This window comes from Ustilaginoidea virens, chromosome 4 (assembly GCF_000687475.1).
Source record: "Ustilaginoidea virens chromosome 4, complete sequence".
NCBI classification, from domain to species: Eukaryota; Fungi; Ascomycota; class Sordariomycetes; order Hypocreales; family Clavicipitaceae; genus Ustilaginoidea; species Ustilaginoidea virens.
In genome coordinates, this window is record NC_057319.1 from 5163976 (window position 1) to 5185399 (window position 21424).

At 60.1% G+C, this 21424-nt stretch overlaps 8 protein-coding genes across 8 annotated transcripts; 5 read left to right on the forward strand and 3 right to left on the reverse strand.

Moving 5' to 3' along the window:
* Nucleotides 1–555: 555 nt before the first annotated feature.
* On the forward strand, nucleotides 556–1205 carry UV8b_05879 (uncharacterized protein; the record flags this gene model as incomplete). Its single annotated transcript, XM_043143376.1, has 4 exons — nucleotides 556–792; nucleotides 877–885; nucleotides 1052–1120; nucleotides 1185–1205. 4 exons carry the CDS (start codon nucleotides 556–558, stop codon nucleotides 1203–1205), a joined length of 336 nt encoding a protein of 111 aa, XP_042999309.1.
* A 456-nt stretch (nucleotides 1206–1661) lies between these two features.
* Nucleotides 1662–1886, forward strand: UV8b_05880 (uncharacterized protein; the record flags this gene model as incomplete). Its single annotated transcript, XM_043143377.1, has 1 exon — nucleotides 1662–1886. One exon carries the CDS (start codon nucleotides 1662–1664, stop codon nucleotides 1884–1886), a length of 225 nt encoding a protein of 74 aa, XP_042999310.1.
* Nucleotides 1887–2112: 226 nt separating this feature from the next.
* Nucleotides 2113–2349, forward strand: UV8b_05881 (uncharacterized protein; the record flags this gene model as incomplete). The annotated part of the gene is made up of 1 exon (XM_043143378.1): nucleotides 2113–2349. One exon carries the CDS (start codon nucleotides 2113–2115, stop codon nucleotides 2347–2349), a length of 237 nt encoding a protein of 78 aa, XP_042999311.1.
* Nucleotides 2350–3397: 1048 nt separating this feature from the next.
* On the reverse strand, nucleotides 3398–3769 carry UV8b_05882 (uncharacterized protein; the record flags this gene model as incomplete). Its single annotated transcript, XM_043143379.1, has 1 exon — nucleotides 3398–3769. The coding sequence occupies one exon, from the start codon at nucleotides 3767–3769 to the stop codon at nucleotides 3398–3400; it is 372 nt and encodes a 123-aa protein (XP_042999312.1).
* Nucleotides 3770–5832: 2063 nt separating this feature from the next.
* UV8b_05883 (uncharacterized protein) lies at nucleotides 5833–7635 on the reverse strand (the record flags this gene model as incomplete). The annotated part of the gene is made up of 1 exon (XM_043143380.1): nucleotides 5833–7635. One exon carries the CDS (start codon nucleotides 7633–7635, stop codon nucleotides 5833–5835), a length of 1803 nt encoding a protein of 600 aa, XP_042999313.1.
* A 2753-nt stretch (nucleotides 7636–10388) lies between these two features.
* UV8b_05884 (uncharacterized protein) lies at nucleotides 10389–12047 on the forward strand (the record flags this gene model as incomplete). The annotated part of the gene is made up of 1 exon (XM_043143381.1): nucleotides 10389–12047. One exon carries the CDS (start codon nucleotides 10389–10391, stop codon nucleotides 12045–12047), a length of 1659 nt encoding a protein of 552 aa, XP_042999314.1.
* Nucleotides 12048–12428: 381 nt separating this feature from the next.
* Nucleotides 12429–14680, reverse strand: UV8b_05885 (uncharacterized protein; the record flags this gene model as incomplete). Its single annotated transcript, XM_043143382.1, has 6 exons — nucleotides 12429–12548; nucleotides 12727–13210; nucleotides 13380–13505; nucleotides 13622–13968; nucleotides 14090–14286; nucleotides 14476–14680. The coding sequence occupies 6 exons, from the start codon at nucleotides 14678–14680 to the stop codon at nucleotides 12429–12431; spliced, it is 1479 nt and encodes a 492-aa protein (XP_042999315.1).
* Nucleotides 14681–17025: 2345 nt separating this feature from the next.
* On the forward strand, nucleotides 17026–20903 carry UV8b_05886 (uncharacterized protein; the record flags this gene model as incomplete). Its single annotated transcript, XM_043143383.1, has 4 exons — nucleotides 17026–17063; nucleotides 17188–17214; nucleotides 17319–17740; nucleotides 18655–20903. The coding sequence occupies 4 exons, from the start codon at nucleotides 17026–17028 to the stop codon at nucleotides 20901–20903; spliced, it is 2736 nt and encodes a 911-aa protein (XP_042999316.1).
* Nucleotides 20904–21424: the final 521 nt, after the last annotated feature.

Consider the following 21424-nt stretch of genomic DNA (forward strand, 5'->3'; position numbering starts at 1 on the left):
GGGCTTTCCGTCGATGTAAGACGGGAGCATTCATGTAGAGCCGCTGATCGCTATCTATCTTGGGCAGAGTCAAGGACGTGCGCTTGCTTGCCCCCTTTCGCCCAGGGCGTAGATAATACGAGGTTAATGAATTTCGTCTTTGCCGCACATGCTGCATCTGCCTGCATCTGCCTGCCGAGGGGCCCTCGTTGGCCCCGGCAAAACCCCCGTGCCTGACCAGCCTCGCCGACCGCCCGGCCTCGCCGACCTTGCCGGCCCAACCAGACGCAGACAGACGCAGACGCAAGCACCTGTCTCCGGCTTATTACTGTCAGAAGTGGAGAGCCTTGTCCCGTTCCATCGACTTGTCGCGGCGCCCGAAACACGACCCGCACGCCCGCGTACGCCACAGCATACGTACGTTGCGTCGCTCCCCTCGTGCTCTCTCTGGCGCCCGGTCCGGGCCAGCGACATAAATCCCCAGCAGCACCCAGTCGTTCTGCCAGCCACTGTCCCCAGCCCCCGTCATCTTGTGCCACTGCCCCTTGCTATCCTTCTTCTTCTTCTTCTTCTAAAATGAAGTCGTGGTCCGTCGTCCTCGCCGCCCTTCCGGCCATCGCCCACGCCTCCGCGCTGCCCGACCGCGCCACCGAGGCCGACATCCTCAAGCGGGCCGAGCCGTGCAACATCGGCGGCTTCGCGGCCGTCTGCACGGCGTACCCGTACGCTGCCTGCAACGCGCCCGGAACCAAGCTCAGCACGCAAGAGTGCGTCGACCTGTGCGTCGCGAAAACCGACAAGATCTCCTGCGATGTGAGTCGGCGGCCCCTGAGCATTGCGTCCCCCATTTCGCCGAGCGGGCGTGGTGTGCTAACGTCAAGGTTTGCGGTGCGCTAGGGCTCCGGGGTGAGTTCGACGTCGGGCTTTCTCTTGCTGCGTCTTTTTCCGTCTCGGCCGGCTTCCGGTCCCCCGTCCGGCGCCTTTTTCCCTCTCCCCCCTCCCCCCAAAAAAAAAGGAAAAAAAAAAAAAAAAAAAAAAAGACTCAAAGCGGGCCGTGCTGACTTGCCGCTAGTCAACTTTCAACCTTTGCCATGAAAGCTCCGTACTGTACTGCAAGAAGATCATCACACCGTCCGAGGTCGTAAGTCTGGTGCTTGATACCCTTGACGCGATTCGCCTGCTGGCTTACTGACCCGGGTGGGTAGCCCGAACCGGAGGACCGCTGAAGCTTTGGTTTCGATGCTGCCGTCATGGCTGAGCAGCGAGGACGGCAGGGTGCGAGCCGGCAAGCCCGGCACGGGGCCGTGGCTGGCAGCAAGGGGGACGCCGGGGAGGCTGGTTGTAGCTCCTGTGTTTTCATGTTGAAATCCGTAGCAATGACGCGAAATTCTTTTCAATGGACAGGATTGGCACGTCCACCGGCCAGCCGGCCACGGTTTCCAGAAGCTGCCAGTGGGATCCCAGTCCCGTGCTCGCGTAAACACGACTGATAGGGCTGCAAGGTCCGGCATCCCATTTCCCGGTAATTAGCTGCGGCTGTTTTGATTCCAATGGCGTTGTTACATACATGCACACAGTACGGCCCCAGCGGTTATGATACGGCACATGACAGAATGCAAAGCGTAATATGAATGTATGGCGTTTCATACAGCGCATAGTGCGCATTTATAAAACGCTAGAGCATGGAAGCAGGTATACTTGGCGCCCTGGCGTCCTCCTCTGACAAGACTGTTACGAACCCCCCCTTGGCTCCGGGAACCGCCGTGGCTGACCGGCTCCGACCGCCGGCCTGTCCGACTACCCACTTGGTCCAGCCGCCAACGCGAGCACCTCGGCGAGGTGGCAGAGAGCCCGGGATACGACGGGGCGAGGCTCCTCATCCAACCGCTCACGCTTGCACGTCCTGATGTGGAGCCTATGCTTTGTTCCTCGATTAGGCTTTCGCTTGGCGACTTGATGCAGCGGCCGCTTGCGCCCCAAACAGGGCAAAGTACACGTACGCCGTCCGCGCCAACAAAAGGTCTCCGGTCTCCTGCCCCAGCCGAACTCTTTGCGGCTTCCCCCTCCGTCTCGCCCTTTCTCTCTCTCTCCCCGTTCTTCTTCCTGCCCCCCCCCCCTCGTCACGGTCGAAACATGAAGTCTTGGTTCGTCGTCCTCGCCCTTGCTGCGGCCGCGGCCCATGCCTCCCCCGTCGCGCTGGAGGTCATCGAGCGGTCCGAGCCGTGCATCGTCAACGGCAACCCGGGCATCTGCACGGCGTACACCTATCCCGCCTGCAACGCGCCTGGCACCAAGCTCACCCGGGAGGAGTGCGTCGAACTGTGCGCCAATAGAACTGCCCGGATCGTCTGCTCTGTGAGTGTCCCGTGACGTATGGCGCGAGACGAGGTTCCGGGGGGCGTGTGCTGACGTCGGTGCCGTGCTCGTCCCTAGGGTTCTGCGGTGAGTTGCTGCGGTGCCAGCGTCCCCGGCTCTTCTTTCCTTCCTGTGTTTCTTTTCGCGCCCCCCCAGCCCCCGCGTCCTGGTTATGTTGCCGTCAAGGGCGGCCCCGCGGATCACGTATGGTAGTAACTTTTGCTCTAGGCCCAGCGGATGCGGTGCTTGAACGACGCCAGAATAGGTTGTGAAAAGACGATCAAGCCTTCTACCAGCGTAAGTGGTGGGATTCTTTCTCCTCCGGGGGGGGGGGGGGGGGGGGGGGGGGGTGTGGGCGAGGCCGGCCGCCGCTCTGCTGACTTAATGAGGATAGTGGTAGCCCGGAGCTTGAGCCGTCTTATTCGTTGCCGCTGGAGGCTTGGCTCGGCCTGGCCGTGGCATGGGGTTCTCGTAAAACAAGAGCCCGGCGGAAGAAATCGGAAGACAGCCGGCATCGAGCCATGGCAGGCCGAAGGAGCGCTGAAGCCCTGCAGATCGAGCCCCAGGGGCGCATTGGCCGTATTTTGCCCTAATTCATCACCTTGTAACCTTGCTACAACCCGAGCTGTTTTTGTTTCCCCCAATAGACACGGGTTGACGAGTTGACACGTCCGTTGCCCAGCCTGCCACGGTCCCGGGAAGCTGCCACGTGGGGTCCCAGTCCGGCCTGCAGCCCTGACTCTCCCAGGGCTCAAGCACGATGAATCAAGGATGCAAGGGCAAGGGCTGGCATGCAGACCCCAGGCCAAGGTTCCAGACGCCATGCCTGCCCTGCCATGCCATTGTGGCGGAAAACATCTGTCTACTCCGACTTTACACGCGGCCATTCCACGTCTACCGCTCCATTCCACGCCGTCTGCCGCGAAGAAAAAAGAAAAAAAAAAAGTTCATGTGAAAGTAACAGGTAAACATGCGCAGCGAAAACAACACTTGCCACATATACACGAGTCATGACAACCCCGGCATCGACCGCCGTCCATTCCATCGCCCCCATCAACCCGCCTCATACAAACTCCCACGTCCCCTTGACGCGCCCCAGCCCCAGGTCGCCCACCACCGCCCTAAACGCGGCTGGCGAAAGATCCACCGAGTTGTCGTTGCAGCCCGCGCAGCGATCGACCACCCTGGCCACGACGGATCGGCCTTTGTAGTGGAGGCGGATGTTGCGGCCGCACGGGTGCACGCGGTCGTACAGGCCGTGGCCCACGGCGGCGACGAGCTCCCCGTCGTGGTTGGTCTGGCCGCAGGCGCCGAGCCCGGTGTAGTAGTAGGTGAAGTCGCCCGTGTTGCGGGCCGCCAGCTCCATGGGGGCCGCGACGGCGGCGAGGGCGAGGCCGAGGCCGAGGCCCACGGCGGCAACGGTCTTGACGGACATTGGGAGAGGAACCTCGAAATTTGCCCGGCTTTGCCTGTATATGCTTTTCTTCCTTTTCTCTCTGCTCTTCTCCTTTTTCGCTGGACCGGGTTCCCTGCTTCCTGGCAGGGCAAAGCAGCCAGGCCGGGCGCCAGGCCGGCTTCTTATAGACGTCCTGGCTGCGAGGGATGACGACGGCCCGCGGCTCCTTCTCCTCGACCCGGCAGCTTCAGCAGCTGTTGCCGCAGCTCGCCTCGGTTCCAACTGACGCCTCCGCTGGCCTCTCGTGCGCGCGCGTGCGTAGCAGTCCCCTCCACCCCCTTGCTGGCCGGTGAAGGAATGCAGCGGCGTCGCAGTCCAACCTGCCTCGAGGGGGGGGACTTGGCCCGGTGTTGACGTGGCCGCGCGCCAGCTGGCTTTTTTTTTTTTTGCGCGCGAGACATTCGGAACGACGCCTCCACGGCGGTTGCAGGCGAAAATCCAGAAAAGGCGGGCCTCGGCCTCGGGACCTGGATATTCCACGGCTCGTCTGCGAATGGCCGAATGGCCGCCGCTGGTTGCTGGTTGCTGGTTGCTGGTTGCTGGTTGCTGGCGACTTCCTCGCGGGCAAAAACTGTCGTGAATGGCGCAACGTCGGGCAAAGGGCGGCACGGCAGCCCAGACTCGCGTTTGCGACTGTCCGACCAGGCCAGCTGCAGGCGGTACCTGCGTGGTCGCTCGGACGGCGCACCACCTGGCATGGCATGGCATGGCATGGCGCGGCGTGCGCTTGCGGAATCCGTCATAAAGTGACGATGCCTCCTCGATGGTTGTCCAAGGGGCCGGGCTTCAACCCTGGATTTTCCCCCCCCTCCCTCACCCGCGGGCGGCTCGGCCATGGCAGGCGTAGACTCGTAGTATATCAGGTCTTACAGCGCGGAAATTCGCTCATTCGCCCGCGCGAGCTTCAACCACGGCCGGCACGACCGCTTGCACGGCGCAGAGACAACTGGCAAGACGGCCCTAGGCCCAGGCCTCCAGCGGGGTAAAAGCCAACGTTTTCCCCTTCGGCCCGGATCCCCCCATATCCAAAGCTCGACCCGCGGCAAAACGCCGCGACGGGACGCCAAGAAGAAGCCCCCTCCGCCCGGAGAAGCCAGCCAGCCAGCACCCTCCCCCCCCCCTCCCCCGGCCGGTATTGAAAACGACGCAGCCCAGCCAGGCCTCGCGGCCGGGACGACGCCTCGACAAACGAGGGCCCCCCTCGTCGCTGCTCCCCCGCACCTGGAGGGCGTCGTCCCAGCCCAGTCGGGGACGAGGGCGGCGCAATCGGCCGAATGGCGGTGCCGCTGTCCCGCACCAGCGTCGCTCCGGTGATACACAGCCCCTGGCCCCCAAGGCAACGAGGGTCAGCAGCCGTCGACGCTGTGCACACACTCCAGTGCCGCTGCCATAATCTCCCGTGCGGGCAGGCAGACGGCGACCGCTTGGGCGTCGAGACATTGCTCAGCTCGTCGGTCGGGCTCGCGTTACGCACAGCCCACCAGGCCAGTTTGAAACGGAGGCTGGCTTGGATGAGCCCGTGTGATACATCACTTCGGTAGGGGCAGGGTGGGTGACGCTTCGACTCGTCTGCTTTCGGGGCGCGTTGGTGCGAGGCCAGAGGCTTTTTGCCGCGTCGAGGGTGTTGCGTCCGAGGCGAGGGGTTCTTTGCGCGGGACGGGATCGTCGGTTGATTACCTGCGCTGGGGTTGATGGCATCGGCGCGCCAGGGAACAGTCTCGATGGCCTTGGATGAGAATCTCTTTCGAGGTGCGGTGCGCGGAACCGCGAATGACGGCCTCTTTCGTGGCTCGGCTCATCCGCCTATTTCATCATCAAAGTACCAGGATCCTCTGCTTAACGAGGAAAGACGCGGCAGCTTTTCAACGCCAGGGTTTATTGGCAGCAGATGTACTTGTTTGAGCTGGGAAATATCAAAAACCTAACCCCCATCAGGGCCAGTACATAACGCGCCTCTTTTCCCACATGACCCGTGCAAGATATGCCCAGCCGTTCCGTAAACAAAAAAAACACAGAGAGACGGAAAAGAAAAAGAGGCCGAGTTATACATGCACCAGAAAAGCCCGACCTTCAAACGGCGACAAGACCCCCCCTTCCTTGGCCGTGCCCTTGCCCGGGTGCGTCGACATGATGGGCACAAAAGCGGCCTCTTGCACACCCAGCTCCTCTGCGCTAGGAAGCTCAAGCAGCTTCTCCTCCGTCGAGTAGTTGAGAGCGACAACAATCTTGTCCCCGCCACGGGCATCCTCCTTTGCAAAAACAAACAAGCTCTCGTCCAGGGGTCGCAGGTCGCGAAAGTCTCCGTACACCAACAGGTCGGCGTGCGCCCTTCGGAACTGAAGCACCTTGCGCCAAAAGTTGAGAACGCTGTCGGCGTCGTCGAGCTGCGAGGCGACGTTGATCTCTCCTGCCAGGGGATGGGGCTTCATCCACGGTTCCTTGACTTGCTTGCCCTCCCTTTCGGCAGCCTCCGAGAAGCCGCCGTGCTTTGCCTTTCCGTTCCAGGCAATGGGCACCCGGGCGTGGTCCCTGGCCAGGTGCTGGAGGGAAGCGAAGGCCTTGTCGAGCTCCTCCGCGTTGTCGGCGCCGTGGCGATCCTTGATCATGCTGACGAACAGGTAGCTGTCAATGTCGAGGTAGTTTTCCAGCGGGTACGACTCCTTGGGGACGTTGACGGTGCCGATTTCCTGGCCTTGGTACACGTACAGCGTGCCGCTGAGGCAGGATTCCATCAGCGCCAGTAGCTTGGCGCCGAGCACGCGGTACTCTGGCCTGTCGTCTGTGAAGCGAGACACGGAGCGAGCCTGGTCGTGGTTTTCCAGAAAGGCCGTGGTCCAGCCGTCGGACCCGCGGATGAGGCCCTGGGTCCGGCTGATGGCTTCTTTGAACTCGGGGAGGGTGTAGCTGTTGGGCGCGGTTTCGTACTTGTGCGTCTTGCCGAACCCGACGTCGACGACGTCGAATTGGAAGACCATGTCGAGCTGTTTGGCCTCGGCACTCACGTACCGCAGGACCGTGGCCGCGTCTGGGGTCTGGGGAAGCTCGCCCACTGTGATGGCGCCGTACCTTGAGAGGATGGCATTCATCTCGGACAGGAACTCGTGCATGCGGGGCCCGTTGCAGTACAGCAGACCGGCGGGCTGGTACGGGGCTTTGGCATCCTCGACGGGGGCGTCCGGGAAGCCGACGGGCTTGCTGTACATGTTGACGGTGTCGACTCGGAAGCCATCCACGCCGCGGTCCAGCCAAAACTCCATGGCCGAGGCGTAGATGGCTTGCCGAGTGGCGGGGTTCTCCCAGTTCAAGTCGGGCTGCTCTGCGGCGAAGAGATGCAGGTAGTACTCTCCCGTCTGCTCGTCCCACTGCCAAGCGCTGCCGCCGCCAAAGTTGCATCGCCAGTTGTTGGGAGGCAGCCTCGTGCCAGAAGGCGAGTGCTTGGCAGGCTGCCAGATGTACCAGTCTCTTTTGGGGCTCTCCTTGCTGCGGCGGGATTCCTTGAACCAGGCATGCTGGTCCGACGTGTGGTTGATGACCAAATCCAGCATGATGCGCATGCCGCGGGCGTGCGCCTCGCGAATGAGAACCTCCATGTCCTGAACGGTGCCGTAGGGTCTGTACACGTCTTCGTAGTTGGAAATGTCGTATCCCATGTCGACCTGGGGACTGTCGTACATGGGGCAGATCCATATCACATTCACGCCCAAGCTGGCGACGTAGTCGAGCTTGGATATGATGCCCGGCAAATCACCGAGGCCATCACCGTCGGCGTCGCAGAATGACGCAGGGTAGATTTGGTAGACGACTGCCTCTTTCCACCATTTTTTCTCACGCGCAGTGACTGTCATGATTGTGGTGGCGTCTAGAAAGAAGACCCGTACGGGGGAATCGACCTGCGCCTTTTGTACGAAAACAGATGGATTGAAGTGAAGACGACGGTGTGATGAGAGCTGGAGGTGTATTTCAGAACTTTACTCTAGCAGAGGCAAGAATTCGTGCGCCGCACCGCCGCCGAGAAGATCAGCAGGCACCCAGCAGCAAAGAGGTCGGGCGGCATGCCCGGGCATCGAGAGACGGCCATTGGCGCCTCTTTAAATCAGACCCGGAGCTATCGTGGGAAGTTGGAAGCGGAGAAATTCGGCGGTGTTGGCGGACATGTAGTGCCGAGGAAGCTGGACTGGCGGTGACAAGGACAGTTGTAAATGGCCGCTAGCCGTCTAGCTTCCAAAGCCATCAAATAGAACTAGGTAAAGCTCTTTGGCGCCGCCACAAGCTCGTGGTCGTCGTCGTACGGCTGGCATTCGCCCCAAGTCATCGGTCCGACACTGTTGGACTCCCACGCGGGGAAGCTGGGGAAATCGTCCCAAGCTGCAAGCTGGCAGCATGACAGGCCTGCGTCGAATGTCTCAAGAGTAGTCGGTTCGGAAGATACGTGTTCTTTGCGCTTTGTTGGCGAGCTGGCCAAAACTAGCGTCCAAGAGAGACGGGTTGCCCAGCCTGCAAATCGATAGCGCGAGAGTCGAGTCAGGTGATGTTGACGATCTGTAGTTTCTGGCGGTTAGAAATTTCGCCCTGGCCGTTGTCGGACCGACGCCAAGCCCCAAGGTTCGGACTGCCAACTTTGAGGTGTACGATGTACGGAGTACCCCGTGCAGTCTGGTCGGCCCGGTGGGCTTTATGCCAGCTCCACAGCCCCAGCAAGTGGATTTGTTCATGTGGCGTTTGGCAAGGGGAAGGGAGCAACGGCGGCGGCGGCAACCACAAAGCCATTTTTGGTCTAGGTCGTGGCTTCCCTCCCCTCCCTGTCTGGCCGTCCGCCAGTGCCAGTGCCAGTGCCAGTGCCAGTGCCAGTGCCCGTGCCAGTGCCAGTGCCCGTGCCAGCTGCCAAGGGCTGGCGCAGACGAATAAACCTGCAGCAAGCCATGATCGACAGATGCACGGCTCGACTGCCATGGCCCATGACCATGCTCCTCGATCCCCTCGCCACCCCACGCGAGGTTGATGGTAAAATACGACACTCTATCTCTAATCCCGCGTTAGAAGCTTCCGCCAAGGTTCAAACGGCATGGGCAAGCATGAGCCTATTCGTTACCGACAGTTCATGCAATCCCGCTGCATGCTACCGCGCGTCCAGTTGAACAAGCTCGGTTCAACAGCTGCATCCACTCGAAGCGGCACGTCAATGTCATTGCCAGGGCGGTTGGAATCGAATATAACTGGCCCTTGTCCATGCCGGTCAAATCAAGGTCGTCAAATGCTCCGAATCGGGTCATTCTGCTGCCCATTCGACCCCTCAATGTGTCCCCGGGACAGCAATGCCATGTCTCCGTGGCGCTACTATTGGAATTTCCATTTCTTTTGGCGCCAAGAGAATAACGAGTAGACTCACGATGTCAGGGCTGTGTACTTCTTCACTATGGCCTAAAGAAGCTACGTGTCGTTTGCTTCCGGCCCATGACCAACTCTACGCCTCTTCTAGCCTCTAAAAACTGGACCAAGGGTACGTCGGTCCGACCACGTTCCAAGGGAATTTTAACGGATCGTCAACAATTCCTAGAGGCTTGCAAGTTGCGGCATCCAAGTGGGCATCCAAGTGGGCATCCCCAAGGTCCACCCAAGTCTAACCCCAAGCTCAGACCCCATGGGGAAGAAACCTGGGGATTTGATGGACGCCCGTCGGATGCATATCGACATGCACCCCCCCCCGCCTGGGGACTTGGCAGCCATATCGGATGGCGGCTGCCTTCTGCAACTCAACAAGCTTTCAAGGCTGCACGAGTCTACACTACTCTCTCAACCTGATAGCTGTATTCTAGCCATCCATTACAGAATCCTCCCCAAGGTCGTCGATTGTTGATGCCATTTTCGCACGCATGCCCCGTTTATCCGCGGCATGCCTCGGAACCAGACCTTGCAGCTCACATAATCACATAATCCGACCGCGGGCATCACTAGCTCGATGATTTGAATTTCAACCACGCCGGTAGAAGACTATAAGCTGCCCCGTCTCTGGCGTCGGGCCGACGACCAATATTACGGCAGTGGCGCGTTGCTGGTCATTCGTAGCCATTTGTTGGCTCTCGGATCAGCAATAAACTTGATCCCGTCGGTTTCTGGGCTCGTCAGTTTCTCTCAAGCGCAGCGCAATGCCTTGTTCCCCCCCGTCTATCCACAGCTTGGATGGAGCATCGGTCAGACCGCCACCCAACTAACCACAAGGGCGTGCTATGGGGCATCATGTGGCGTCCCACTAGTCTCGTGCGACTCGAACAAGGCACCGGCTTTTCTTTTTGCTGCAGTCTCGGCTTTGTGCGACTTGGTGTGGGCATGCTACCCAAACTGATACAACTTCTGTCATGGCTGCAAGTCTTGATTTTTCATTCGGCATGGACTATAAAGACGAGCTGACCCGTCGTCGTCTGACGGTATCGCATCCTCTCAAGCATCAAGCATCATCATGGTCTTGCGCCTTTGACCGCTTCTTTTCGAAAGTGCTCCGGATTGGAACAGCGTCCGTCTCACAAGGCTGCTCTTCAATTTTTTTTTCTTTCATTGAACCCCAAACTCTGCATAGAATTACTTGCCCGAACCATCCATCACCATGAAGCACCACGACGGCGAAAAGCAGCGCCGGGTCTCTGTCGACCCTGGCACCGCCAACCCGGCTCTTGTCCACGAGGCTGCGGCCGCTACCGAATCCGAGCACAACATGGGGCTCGTCAAGTCTTTGAAGCTATACAAGAGAGCCTGCCTCTGGTCTATCTTCTTGTCCACCTGCATCATCATGGAAGGATTTGACGTGGTCCTCCTGAACAACCTGTTTGCGTATCCTCCCTTTCAGAAGAAATTCGGCGTCTTGCAGCCGGATGGCACCTACCAGATCACGGCTTCTTGGCAATCAGGCCTGTCAAACGGTACCCTCTGTGGTCAGATCTTTGGACTATTCGCCACTGGCATCATCGCCGATCGATTTGGCTACCGCAAGACCTTGATGGGCGCTCTGGCTGGCTGCATTGGCTTCATCTTCATCGTCTTCTTTGCCGAGAGCCTCGTGCAGCTCATTATCGGACAAATCTTGATCGGCGTCCCCTGGGGCGTCTTCCAAACCCTGACAACCACTTATGCTTCCGAGGTCTGCCCCACGCACCTCCGAGCGTACCTCACAACGTACGTGAACCTCTGCTGGGTTTTGGGCCAGTTCATCGCGTCCGGCGTCCTTCGAGCCATGGTGGCTCGTGACGACAAGTGGGGATACAAGATTCCCTTTGCCTTGCAGTGGTTGTGGCCCGTCCCTCTCATCATTGGCATCTACCTCGCCCCCGAATCGCCATGGTGGCTCGTCCGCCATGGCCGAGTTGAAGATGCCAAGAGGTCCCTAGCTCGCTTGACGACCCGCAACAGCGGCGTTGACTTCCGCCCCGACGAAACCATTTCCATGATGGTGCACACCGACCGGATGGAAAAGGATCTTACCCGCGGCATCTCCTACCTGGACCTCTTTCGAGGCAGCGTCAACCGTCGCCGAACCGAGGTCGTTTGCGTGACGTGGATGATTCAGACTCTCTGCGGCGCCACCTTTATGGGATACTCGACATACTTTTACCAGCAGGCCGGCATGGACGTCTCCAACTCCTTCAGCATGTCTCTCGGCCAATACGCCCTCGGTGCCGTCGGTACCGTTTGCTCGTGGTTCCTGATGGGCAAGTTTGGTCGGCGAACTCTCTACCTGGCAGGACAGATCATCATGTGTATTCTTCTTCTTGCGATTGGCTGCACCGCCTTTGCTGGTCGCCAAAACGTCGCCGCGCAATGGGCCATCGGCTCCATGCTCCTCGTCTACACCTTCACCTACGACGCCACCGTCGGCCCGGTGTGCTACTCACTCGTCGCCGAGCTCACTTCCACCCGACTCCGAACCAAGGCCGTTGTGCTGGCGCGAAACGCCTACAACATTGTCGGCATCGTCACCAACGTCATCACCCCCAACATGCTCAATCCGTCGGCATGGAACTGGGGAGCCAAGGCCGGCTTTTTCTGGGCCGGCACCTGTCTTGCCTGCGCCGTGTGGACATACTTTCGCCTGCCCGAGCCCAAGGGACGCACGTATGCCGAGCTCGACATTCTCTTTGAGAATGGCATCAGCGCTCGCAAGTTCAAGTCCACCTCTGTCGAGAGACTCGATGCGCGAGTGGACGACGCCTCGGACAAGGAGAAGGTTACCGAGCAGGTCATGGTTGAGCGCATCGACAGCGGTCAATAAACGGCCTGGCACGGCGTGGGCAAGGGTGAGGAGCGTGATACTGGGGCAGTTTGGGAAACGTAGCGCACGTTGGTTGGATGGATTTCGGTCTGCTGGTGTTTACTTGGCTTTGGGTGCGGGATTACTACTGTAGCGATTGTAAAACTTTAGCAATTAAACCGTCGTCACGATAAAAATGAAGTTTTTCTCCAGTATTCACGCGGCACTGCGCCACATGATTCCAACTCGACTCATCTCGTTCAGTGTGGTCCTCTATATCCGTGCGAGAAGCTTTTCAGGGAGTAACAAAAAAAAACACAAGAAGACTTGGCTGGAATTGATGGCCAGACTGATTTTGCTCCAGCGGAAACAGACAAGCTACACGGGGGAACGCAAAACCGACTACGGCATCGCTCGCCGCGTAGCTCGCACCCAGAACCCAGACTGGATGAAAATGCCGCAGTTGACGGAAGTCCACGGCTGCGTGGGGTTTACCACGGCGAGGTCGAACCGTCTCAGGAGCTAGCAAACAGATGAGCAGCGGAAACCGATGGACGGGGAAGACGCCGACGAAGATGACTTTTTTTTATAAAAAAAAATAATAATAATCGAACATGGACATGAAGAAGAAGGAAGGGAGGAAGGAAAGGAAGGAAAGCGGAAAGTGCAAAGAGGAAAAGAAACGGAGTGGAAGCCGCACCTCGACAAGCGCCTTGTTCATGGCCATCAGGGCGACGTTCCTCCCCAGACAGGCCCACTTGCCGGCGCCAAAGACGAGATCCAGCACGCCCTCCATCTGCCGGCGCTGGTCGCGGCCCGCGTCGAGCCATCGCTCGGGGCGGAACTCGTCGGCGTCGTCGCCCCACACCTCCCTCCGGCGCAGGATGCCCCAGGTGCAGAGGCCGACCCGGGTGCCCGGCGGGAGGGCCACGCCGTTCCACGAGTCCCCGGCGGGCGGCACCTCCTTGGACATGAAGCCCGACACGGGGGGGAAGACGCGCAGGCCCTCCTTGATGGCGGCCTGCAGGTACGGCATGGCGCGGATCTCGGCGTCGGTGGCGACCGGGCGGCTGAGGCGGGTGCGGGCGATTTCGTCCTGGATCCGGGCGTGGACGCGCGGCGAGGTGGTGATGTGGAGGAGGGTGGCGCGGATGCCGGTTGCGGTGGTGTCGGAGCCGGCGGTGCTGTTTTTTTTTTTTTTTTTTTTTTTTTTTTTTTGCGTCTCATTAGGAAGAGGGGAGAAGGAGGAGGAGAAGGAGAAGGAGAAGGAGAAGGAGAAGGAGAAGCGCAAGAGTTCGGCAGACTTTGCGCTCAGGCTGGGGAAAAAAGGGGCGAATGGGGGGTCTTGCCTACATTTGCGTTGCAATCTCGGACGAGGTTTGGGCCTGCGTCAAGCCATGGGCTACAAAGGAGCCAACCATGTCCCTTTGGACCTTTTTGCCGGGCCCGTACCGCTCGGCGGCTACTCTCTTGGCAATGCTATGCCGGGGAAGGGGTTGGGGCGAAAGGAGAGGGGAGAGGTTGGGGGGGTGCGCGGTCAGACGCTTCTTGCTGACCGACGAGTCAGATGTGCATGGAGTCTTTTGTCCTCTTACCCCATGATGCGCCCGACGCCAAGCACGTCGTGCTCGCTCGGCATGACCGGCCGGAATATAGCCAGCCCCAACAGGGGAATCACCCACGACGCGACCGTCGAGATGATCAAGACGGGCAGGTGCGTCTCCATGTCGTGCACGTAGCGGTGCACGTCCGAGTCGGAGCTGAGGTGGCCAAGGGGCTCCCCAAAGGCCAGATCGGAGATGACGTCGAGGGTGAAGTAGAGCACCTTGCGAGCCATGTCGAGCGGCTCGTCGCGCGCAATGTACGCCTCGACCAGCGCGACCAGGCCGACGACGGCGTCGTCGATTTTCTGCTCGAGGTTGTCGACCTGCTTGCCGGAGTACTGTTGCCCTGGGCAGTTAGCGCGCAATAAAAAAAATAAAAAAAAAAACACACACGCACACGCAAAAGGGGGGAGGGGAGGGAGTTGGGGCCGACGGAAGACGGCGGTCGGCCTTTCATACCCCGGAGGCCATCTGGGCGCGCATCACGCCGTGGAGCGAGTCGTCTCGCACGCTGACGATGCTGTTGACACGGGGTTCGAAGCGGAGCCCGTTGTACCAGTCGGAGCGGGTGTATGGCGAGCGGACGGCGAGCATGCGCTTGGCGAGGCCGGGGTCGCTGGTGACGAGGTCGTTGGGGCTGACGCGAGCGAGGGAGCCTGTGTTTGTTTCCCAAACGGCACGTCGGCCGCATCGTGTAAGAAAGACGGCATGGCCGGGCCGTGGACGATGGCAACAACGTGATGGTGCTGGTGTTGGTCTGCGCGGAAAAGAAGGGGGGGGGGGGGGGGGGGTTGGAGGCGCGGTCGGTTCAAAGGGGAGCCCGAGAGGAAATAGTAGACACATACCGTATCTTTTGCACACGTCGTACAAGTCGAGGTGTATCCGGCCGCTCAGAGTGCTCCGTGCAAACCACCACCTGGAGAAGCCGGCAATCCTCGGCCCCGGCACATGGCTCAGGCGTCTGTACTGTCGGTACGTCCTCGCAGCAAGCCAGGCAAGGACGGCTGGCAAAGCCAGCAGCGCGTGCAGCTGCAAAAACGATAGAAGCATTGCGTGACGCGGCCCTGCAAGGGGGGCGAAGCTCACAAACTCGACGTTGCTCTCGTAACAATGTGCAAAACAGGCGGCGGCGTCCTTTGCAGCAGACGGTTCTGCTTTAACGGCCTCTTTCCAAGACCCCCAGGAAAACAGGTACGGCAGTTCATTTATGCTCACGGCGCCATCGTCGACCTTCAGCAGATGTTTCGGCAGCCCATCCCAAGAAGGCTCTTGTCCCACGTAAAACGAGGCACATCTGGGAAGCACCCATGTTGACGAGGCGGAGAAGTGAGACCACCGGTGTTGGTGCGTGTTTTGCTCGAAATAGACAGGTCGCATGGGTAATGGGGCAGGCCGTCACCCCGTCCCCCTCTCCCTCTCCTCGTCCCCTTGCTGCTACGTGAATTGCGACAATCCGAGAAAAGAAACAGCTCTCTGCCATTGGTAAGAGCGCTCTCTGTTTCATATGACGTTGGCCGGATGCTGTAGCGTGAGGGCGCACGCGTCACGTTTTTAGACAAGGTTGATGGATCCATTGTGCGAATTGGAAGGGACGGCTGGTCGCTTCGCTCCGAGCTCGTGACTCGATTCGCCAACGGGCCGTTGTTCCAGTTGCGCATCTTGTGAGTCAACCCGGCCAACAAGTCGTCGTTCCCGTTCCGCATCCAGCGCGGAAGAGAGTCCCCTTGCACGCTCGGCGTAAGCCTTGGTACGGTAAACTCGGCTGAATGCAACCTGCCTTGCATTTGATCGGCGACGGTTCAAGCAGGTGCAGCTGTCGAAAATAGATTCCGCGGCCTCGCACAGGCTGCCTTATTGCCAGGTTTTTGGGGGCCTCGCGAGGAGAGCATGCGCGACCTTGGCTTGGTCGAGGCTCGCCTTTGTTGAAACTGAGTCATTTTGTTTTCCTCTCTCACTGGCCCAGCGGCGCCGATATGATGTAGGTCAGCATGGGGATACTTGTCCGAGCGCACCCTTGCGGCCTGTAGCCTGGATCGAGGTAAGGTTGTTGCTTCGGGAGGTTTTGCCAAGGATCGCGGATAACATGTCGGGTCATTCACGTTTTCGGTCGAGTGTGGCATTGTCGAGTCGCTGACATGTCATTACGAGTATTCGAAGATTTGCAGCACCCTTGATCTGCTGTAACCGTTGTTGTGTTGTTGTTGTTGTTGTTGTTGCTGCTGCTGCTGCTGTTGCTGTCGTACTCGCGTGACGCCCGCACATGGTGGCAATTACTACCACGGCAGAATGCACGGGAATACATGCCAATATACTAAGACGATGGATTCGGTACAAGACCGAGCATCGCGAGACGACATCTGGTAGGGTAGGGTAGGGTCTTCGGGCCAACCACGTTTCCGTGAGGCAACGTATTCTGTCGATTCATCATCCAGATGCATTCGAGTGTGTTTTGCTTGTGCGTTTCTGACAAAGTGAGGTGCATATCGTGCAGGATGGGGACACGCAGGAGGCGACAATTTCTTTGAGTCAGGAGCGCAAAGGAACAGCCTCCCATGCAAATCTATCTGTTTGATAAGTTGCACCGGCCAGTTGTTGCTCGGGAGTAGCCTGTTATATGAGATTGGCAATCCTGATGTGCTCCGATGCGGAGAAAAAAAAAAAAAAAAAAAAAAAGGAAAAAAGGAAAAAGAGTCACCCACACCTGCGGATGCTTGGATTCCATGAATCTCTGTACCAAGAGTAGAATGCTGCGCTGTCAGGGTGCACGAGCAATTGGCTTCCGCATCCCACTCGAGGGAAGACGGGATTTCTTCCTTGCACAGCTATAGCCATGCGCGAGACGTGCGGTTTTCGACAGAACCGCCTGTACTCGTCCAGATCTTGCCAGGGCAGTTTGAGCCCATCCGCAGCGTTACAGGCAGCCCATGCATGAATGGGGTTTGCCTTTGGCTCTTCAGCTCAGGCGTAGCCGGAACGTCGGTCAGTTCCTTTTCTAGCGAGCCCATCAACGCTCCCTTTCCCCGATTCCCCTACGCATGCCACGGCCAAAACTCCGGCCCGTTGCCCAATCAACGCAAACTACCCTGGGCGGGTTACTTGCCCAGCTTTTGATCTGCAAGCCTGCAGGCGTTCGCTCGGGGGCCAGTCGTTTCGGCGAGTCGAAGGCGGTTTCGCCTTGTTTTCCCGATTCGCCGGTCTGTGTCGAGCGCAGTCCCCGCATTGCCTCTTGAGGCAGACACGGCCGTCGGGACGGAGAAGGGGACAAGAAGCAGAAAGGCATGCGGGACGCTTCTGGGTGCGTGACGCAGTCGGCCATATAACCGGGGACGAGGGTCACTATAAATATCCGTGCTGGGGTCTGGCAAGGCGCGGCAACACGGCATCGCCAACCGGCCATGCACGTTCCTAGCGGGAGCAGACTCGTCCCTGGCCGGTGCGTGAGCTGCGCCCGTATTTGCCGTTTGCCGACCGGGTGAGGCCAGCGTACCGCGGACATTTCCCTCGCGGCGGGCAACCGGGTCAAGATGCACGAGGGAACGACGCTGCGCGATTGGTAGAGACGGCCTCGTTCTGCAGGAGAGAATGTACAGTCGGACGGGCCAAGAAGCCCAGCCCATTGTCAGGGTTGCTGAAACCAAGAGCCAGCCCCTGTGCCAGGCCATGACAGCCAGCTGACCATGACGATTAGGATCCCTTTGCCATTAGGACCGACGCTCCGCGCGATTGACAACCGAAAAGTAGGCACTTGCGCGACTTCATCTGATTATGCCGCGGGATATAGCAAAATGCTGGACCGGCACATGGGACGCATCACTCGAGATTCCGCCTGGAGCACGCCTTTTGCCGCAGACAGACGACTTCTGCTCGAGACACCGACCACCGACCACCGACCACCGACCACCGACCACCGACCACCGACCACCGACATCGACATCGACATCGACATCGACTCCTGGCTCCGGCTCCGGCTCCTGAATGGCGACTCGACCGTCGAGGGCTTGGATGCGCGGGTGGCCATGGCCGACGCCACTCGCCCTTGCGCGGGATGCCATCCGCTGGAGCTGCGTGTCCTGCTGGCACGTCGGGGGGTTGCCGCGGTGCGGAACGGACGTGAGCAACGTCGAGGAAGGCTTGCCCACAGCCAATCGATTTTGCTGTCGTCCAGATGCGCGGCGAATCGGCCTGCTGGTTCGTGGTGCGTAAATACTCCGACCTGCGGAGCGAGAGGCTCGATTCCTCACGGCGGCACAAGCACCCTGCTCGGCGGGTCACGAAGCTCCAGTCGACAAGGGGATGAGAGGGGACGGCGGCATCAGATGAGCCGTCTATGGGTCATGGTGGTCATGGTGGTCATGGTGCAAGTTTTGACTCGAGTTGCAGACGGGGCGCGGTGGCGTTGCTACTTTGAAAACCTTTGGGGTACAGAGGTACCCGGTACCTTCCTGGTAGCGTGCGGGTAGGCGACCAGCCCAAAAAGAGAGCAAGCGAAGAAAAGAAAGGATTGACCAAAAAAAAATAATAAAAAGAATAGCAAGGCCAAGGAAAGAAGAGGAAAGGAAAAAGAAAAAAAAAAAACGAAAAACGAAAAACAACGACAATATGATGCTCATTCTGCACAAGTGCAGCCCGGGATCCCCCAGCCGGGGGCCCCGTGCCACGTCGTACATGGTACGTGCTCCGTCCGCCCGCTTGCCAACCCGCTGCAAGGCTTGCCAGGCTGCAAGGCTACGACCAGCAAGCCGCCAAGCTGCTGGTCTGGTGCTTAAACACCACAGCACAGCCCTCGCCGTCCGCGCCTGAACCACCCGCCCCCCCCCCCCCCCCCCCCCCCCCCCCAACAAGGCGCCGCGATTTTTTTTTTTCGACCCTTCAAATGCGGGGCATCACGCAAGGCCCTCAGCAAAACTGCCTTTACCTTGCCCCCCCCTCCCCCCCCCCCCCCAGCCAGCACAAGCACAGCACGCACGCACGCACGCAAGCCCGCGCACCCCTCGGCGAGACTCGTCTCGTCGCGGCATACACAGTCAGTCGGCCCGCAGCCCTGCCCGCCGTCTCCTGCTTCATGCTCGGAAAGCCGTCGGTCCATGTCCACGTCCAGGATGGCGTCGCCCTGAACGCGGGCCTGCTGGACTGCACTGCGCCGCCGCCGCCGCTGACGGCTGTGGGACGACGGCCCCCGCAGCTGGCGGGCGAGCGCGATCGCGATCACGAGCACGAGCACGAGCACGAGCACGAGCACGAGCACTGTCGCCGCCAGCAGCACCACCACAACCACAACCACCACAACCACAACCGCAACCAGCAGCGCAGTAACCTGGATGCAGCACACCGCCCGAGCAAGCCGCCAATGGGGAGCAAGAGCTCCGCCTCGGCCGCCAGCTCCAACGGCGGCAAGATCTCGCGCGCCTGCGACGCCTGCCGCGTCAGGAAGGTCCGGTGCAGCGGCGACCAGCCGTGCGCGCAGTGCTCGCACCTCAACCTGGCCTGCAACTTTGCGCCGGCGCCGCCCAAGCGCAAGCCCGGCGTGCGGGGGCGGCTGGTCGCCCAGCTGCGCAGCCGGACCTCGGGCGGCGTCAATGTCGACGGCGCCGCGCGGGCCGCCGCCGCCGCCGCCTCCGCCTCCGCCTCCTCGAAGCCGTCGCCGCAGGCTTACAGCGGCGGCTCCGTCAGCGGCGGCGAGCCCTCCTCCGCAGGCTCGTCGCCCGCCACCGCCCCCGTCCCCGCCCCCGTCCCCGTCCCCGTCCCCGTCACCTCCATTGCCGGCATCGTCGACGGCCTGCCGACCTCGAGCCCGCCGCGCGTGTCCGAGTCGCACCGGCACCGGCACCGGCACCAGCCCTACACCCTGGCCGGCTGCGGCTTCTCCACCGGCTTCTTCCTGGGCCTGCTCCCCGAGTTCGAGGACCTCGTCTACCCCGTCAACCCCGTCCTGACCACGGCCGAGATCCGCGACGCCATCCACAACGCGCGCAGCGACTACGAGGACGCCGCCCTGGTCCACGCCTACGCCGCCGTCACCATCAACCTCACCAAGACGTCGTGGCGCATGAACGGCCACGACGTGGCCGCCCAGATGGACACCCTGATGCGCTTCGCCCTTTGGGCGCATCGCCGGGCGGAAACGGCCGCCGGCGCCGGTCTGCAGGCCGAGATGCCCGTCACCGTCAAGCGCATCATGACGTGCACGTGGCTGGAAATCAGCCTCATGGCCTTTCGCCGCTTCGACAGGAGCTACACCATCCTCCAGGAGGCCATCAGCATGGTCCACATGCTCGGCCTGCACCAGTACCACCGCGGCGACGCGCGCCTGTCGCACGTCGAGCTCGCCCGCCGCCAGCGAATGTACTGGGAGGTCTACATCCACGAGCGCTTCCTCTTCATCATGTCGGGCTTCCCGTGCACCATGGTGCCCCTGCGCACCGGCCTCCCGTTCCACGACGACAGCATCCCCACCTACGTCGCCGTTGGCTGGAACCGCCTCATCCTCCTCTTCCAAAACATGGACGGGCCCTTTCTCGAGCACTGGGCCGCGCAGCAGCAGCAGCAGCAGCAGCAGCAGCAGCAGCAGCAGCAGCAGCAGCAGGAGCAGTCGTCCAAAACCGCTGCCCCCGCCCCCGCCCCCGCCTCTGCTCCGCGCCTCACGTCCCACTGGATAGAGGGCAAGCAGGCCCAGCTCGACCGCGACGAAGCCGACGCGCTCAAGGTCGAGGAGGACCTGGTCGCCTGCGGGCACGGCCCCCTCATCGAGCTGCAGCACGTCGACCTCTTCGTCACCCGGCTCTGGCTGCGTACCCTGGTCTGGCAGCTCGCCCTGTCGCAGGGCCTCCTGCGCTCGACGCCCACGCAAAACGTCCACGAAGGCCTGTCCCTGCACTTCCCCGCGCAGCGGCTGTCCGCCCAGCTGCGCACCCTGGTCTGCCGCCTCCGAAGCATATCCAGCGTCGTCTTCCACGGGAGCGGCATCCTCCAGAAGCTGTTTGAGATTACGAGCACGGTGGCGGACGTGCTGGCGTTGCCGAGGGCGCCCGGCCAGACGGAGGAGGAGGCGAGGGCCAGGCTGGAGGACTTCTTCGTCCTCGTCCAGTTCCTGTTCAGTTTCGAGAGGACCCAGAAGCACCAGCGGGACTACCTGCGGGAGAAGCTCGAGGTGCTGCAGGGCATGTACACTATAGTGGATTTTCGGGAATTGGCGGGCGCGAGTCCCAACAGTACGGGGGACGCGGCATATGGGTCCATATCGGGGGCAGCCGGAAATGCGAGCTCTCCTTTCTAGATTTTTTTTTTGTTTTCTGTTTTCTGTAGAAAAGTGTGTTCTGTGTTCTGTTTTCTGTTTTCTTTTTTTTTCTTTTTTTCTTTTTCTTTTTCTGTTTTTTTTTTTTTTTTTTTTTTTTAACTCAAGAAACTATAATAAAAAAGAAATTTTCTTTGGGAGGCTCTTATTCCATTAAAAAATGAAGAGAATTTCTAAAACTAACGATGAAAACTTTGTTCATTTGCCATCTTTTCTCGTCTCCCTCCTGCTGGTAGAATCGGGGCCTGCTTCCTGGTCCAGAATGAATTTCCTGTGCAATGCTGGCTGCGCTGATAAGGAACAAGCTAGGCTGAGAAGAGGTCCAAACCCCAGACGCCACAAGCCACGAGCCAGCCGCAGCCACGCACGGCGCCGCGCGGTGTTTCGACGCCCAAGAACCTTGATGGCTACTTTTGCCTCGCCCATTACCGGGGCTTCTCGTCCATACATAAGCCTGAGCATGTCCAGCCAACTCATACATACCATCCTGACGGACGACTGAT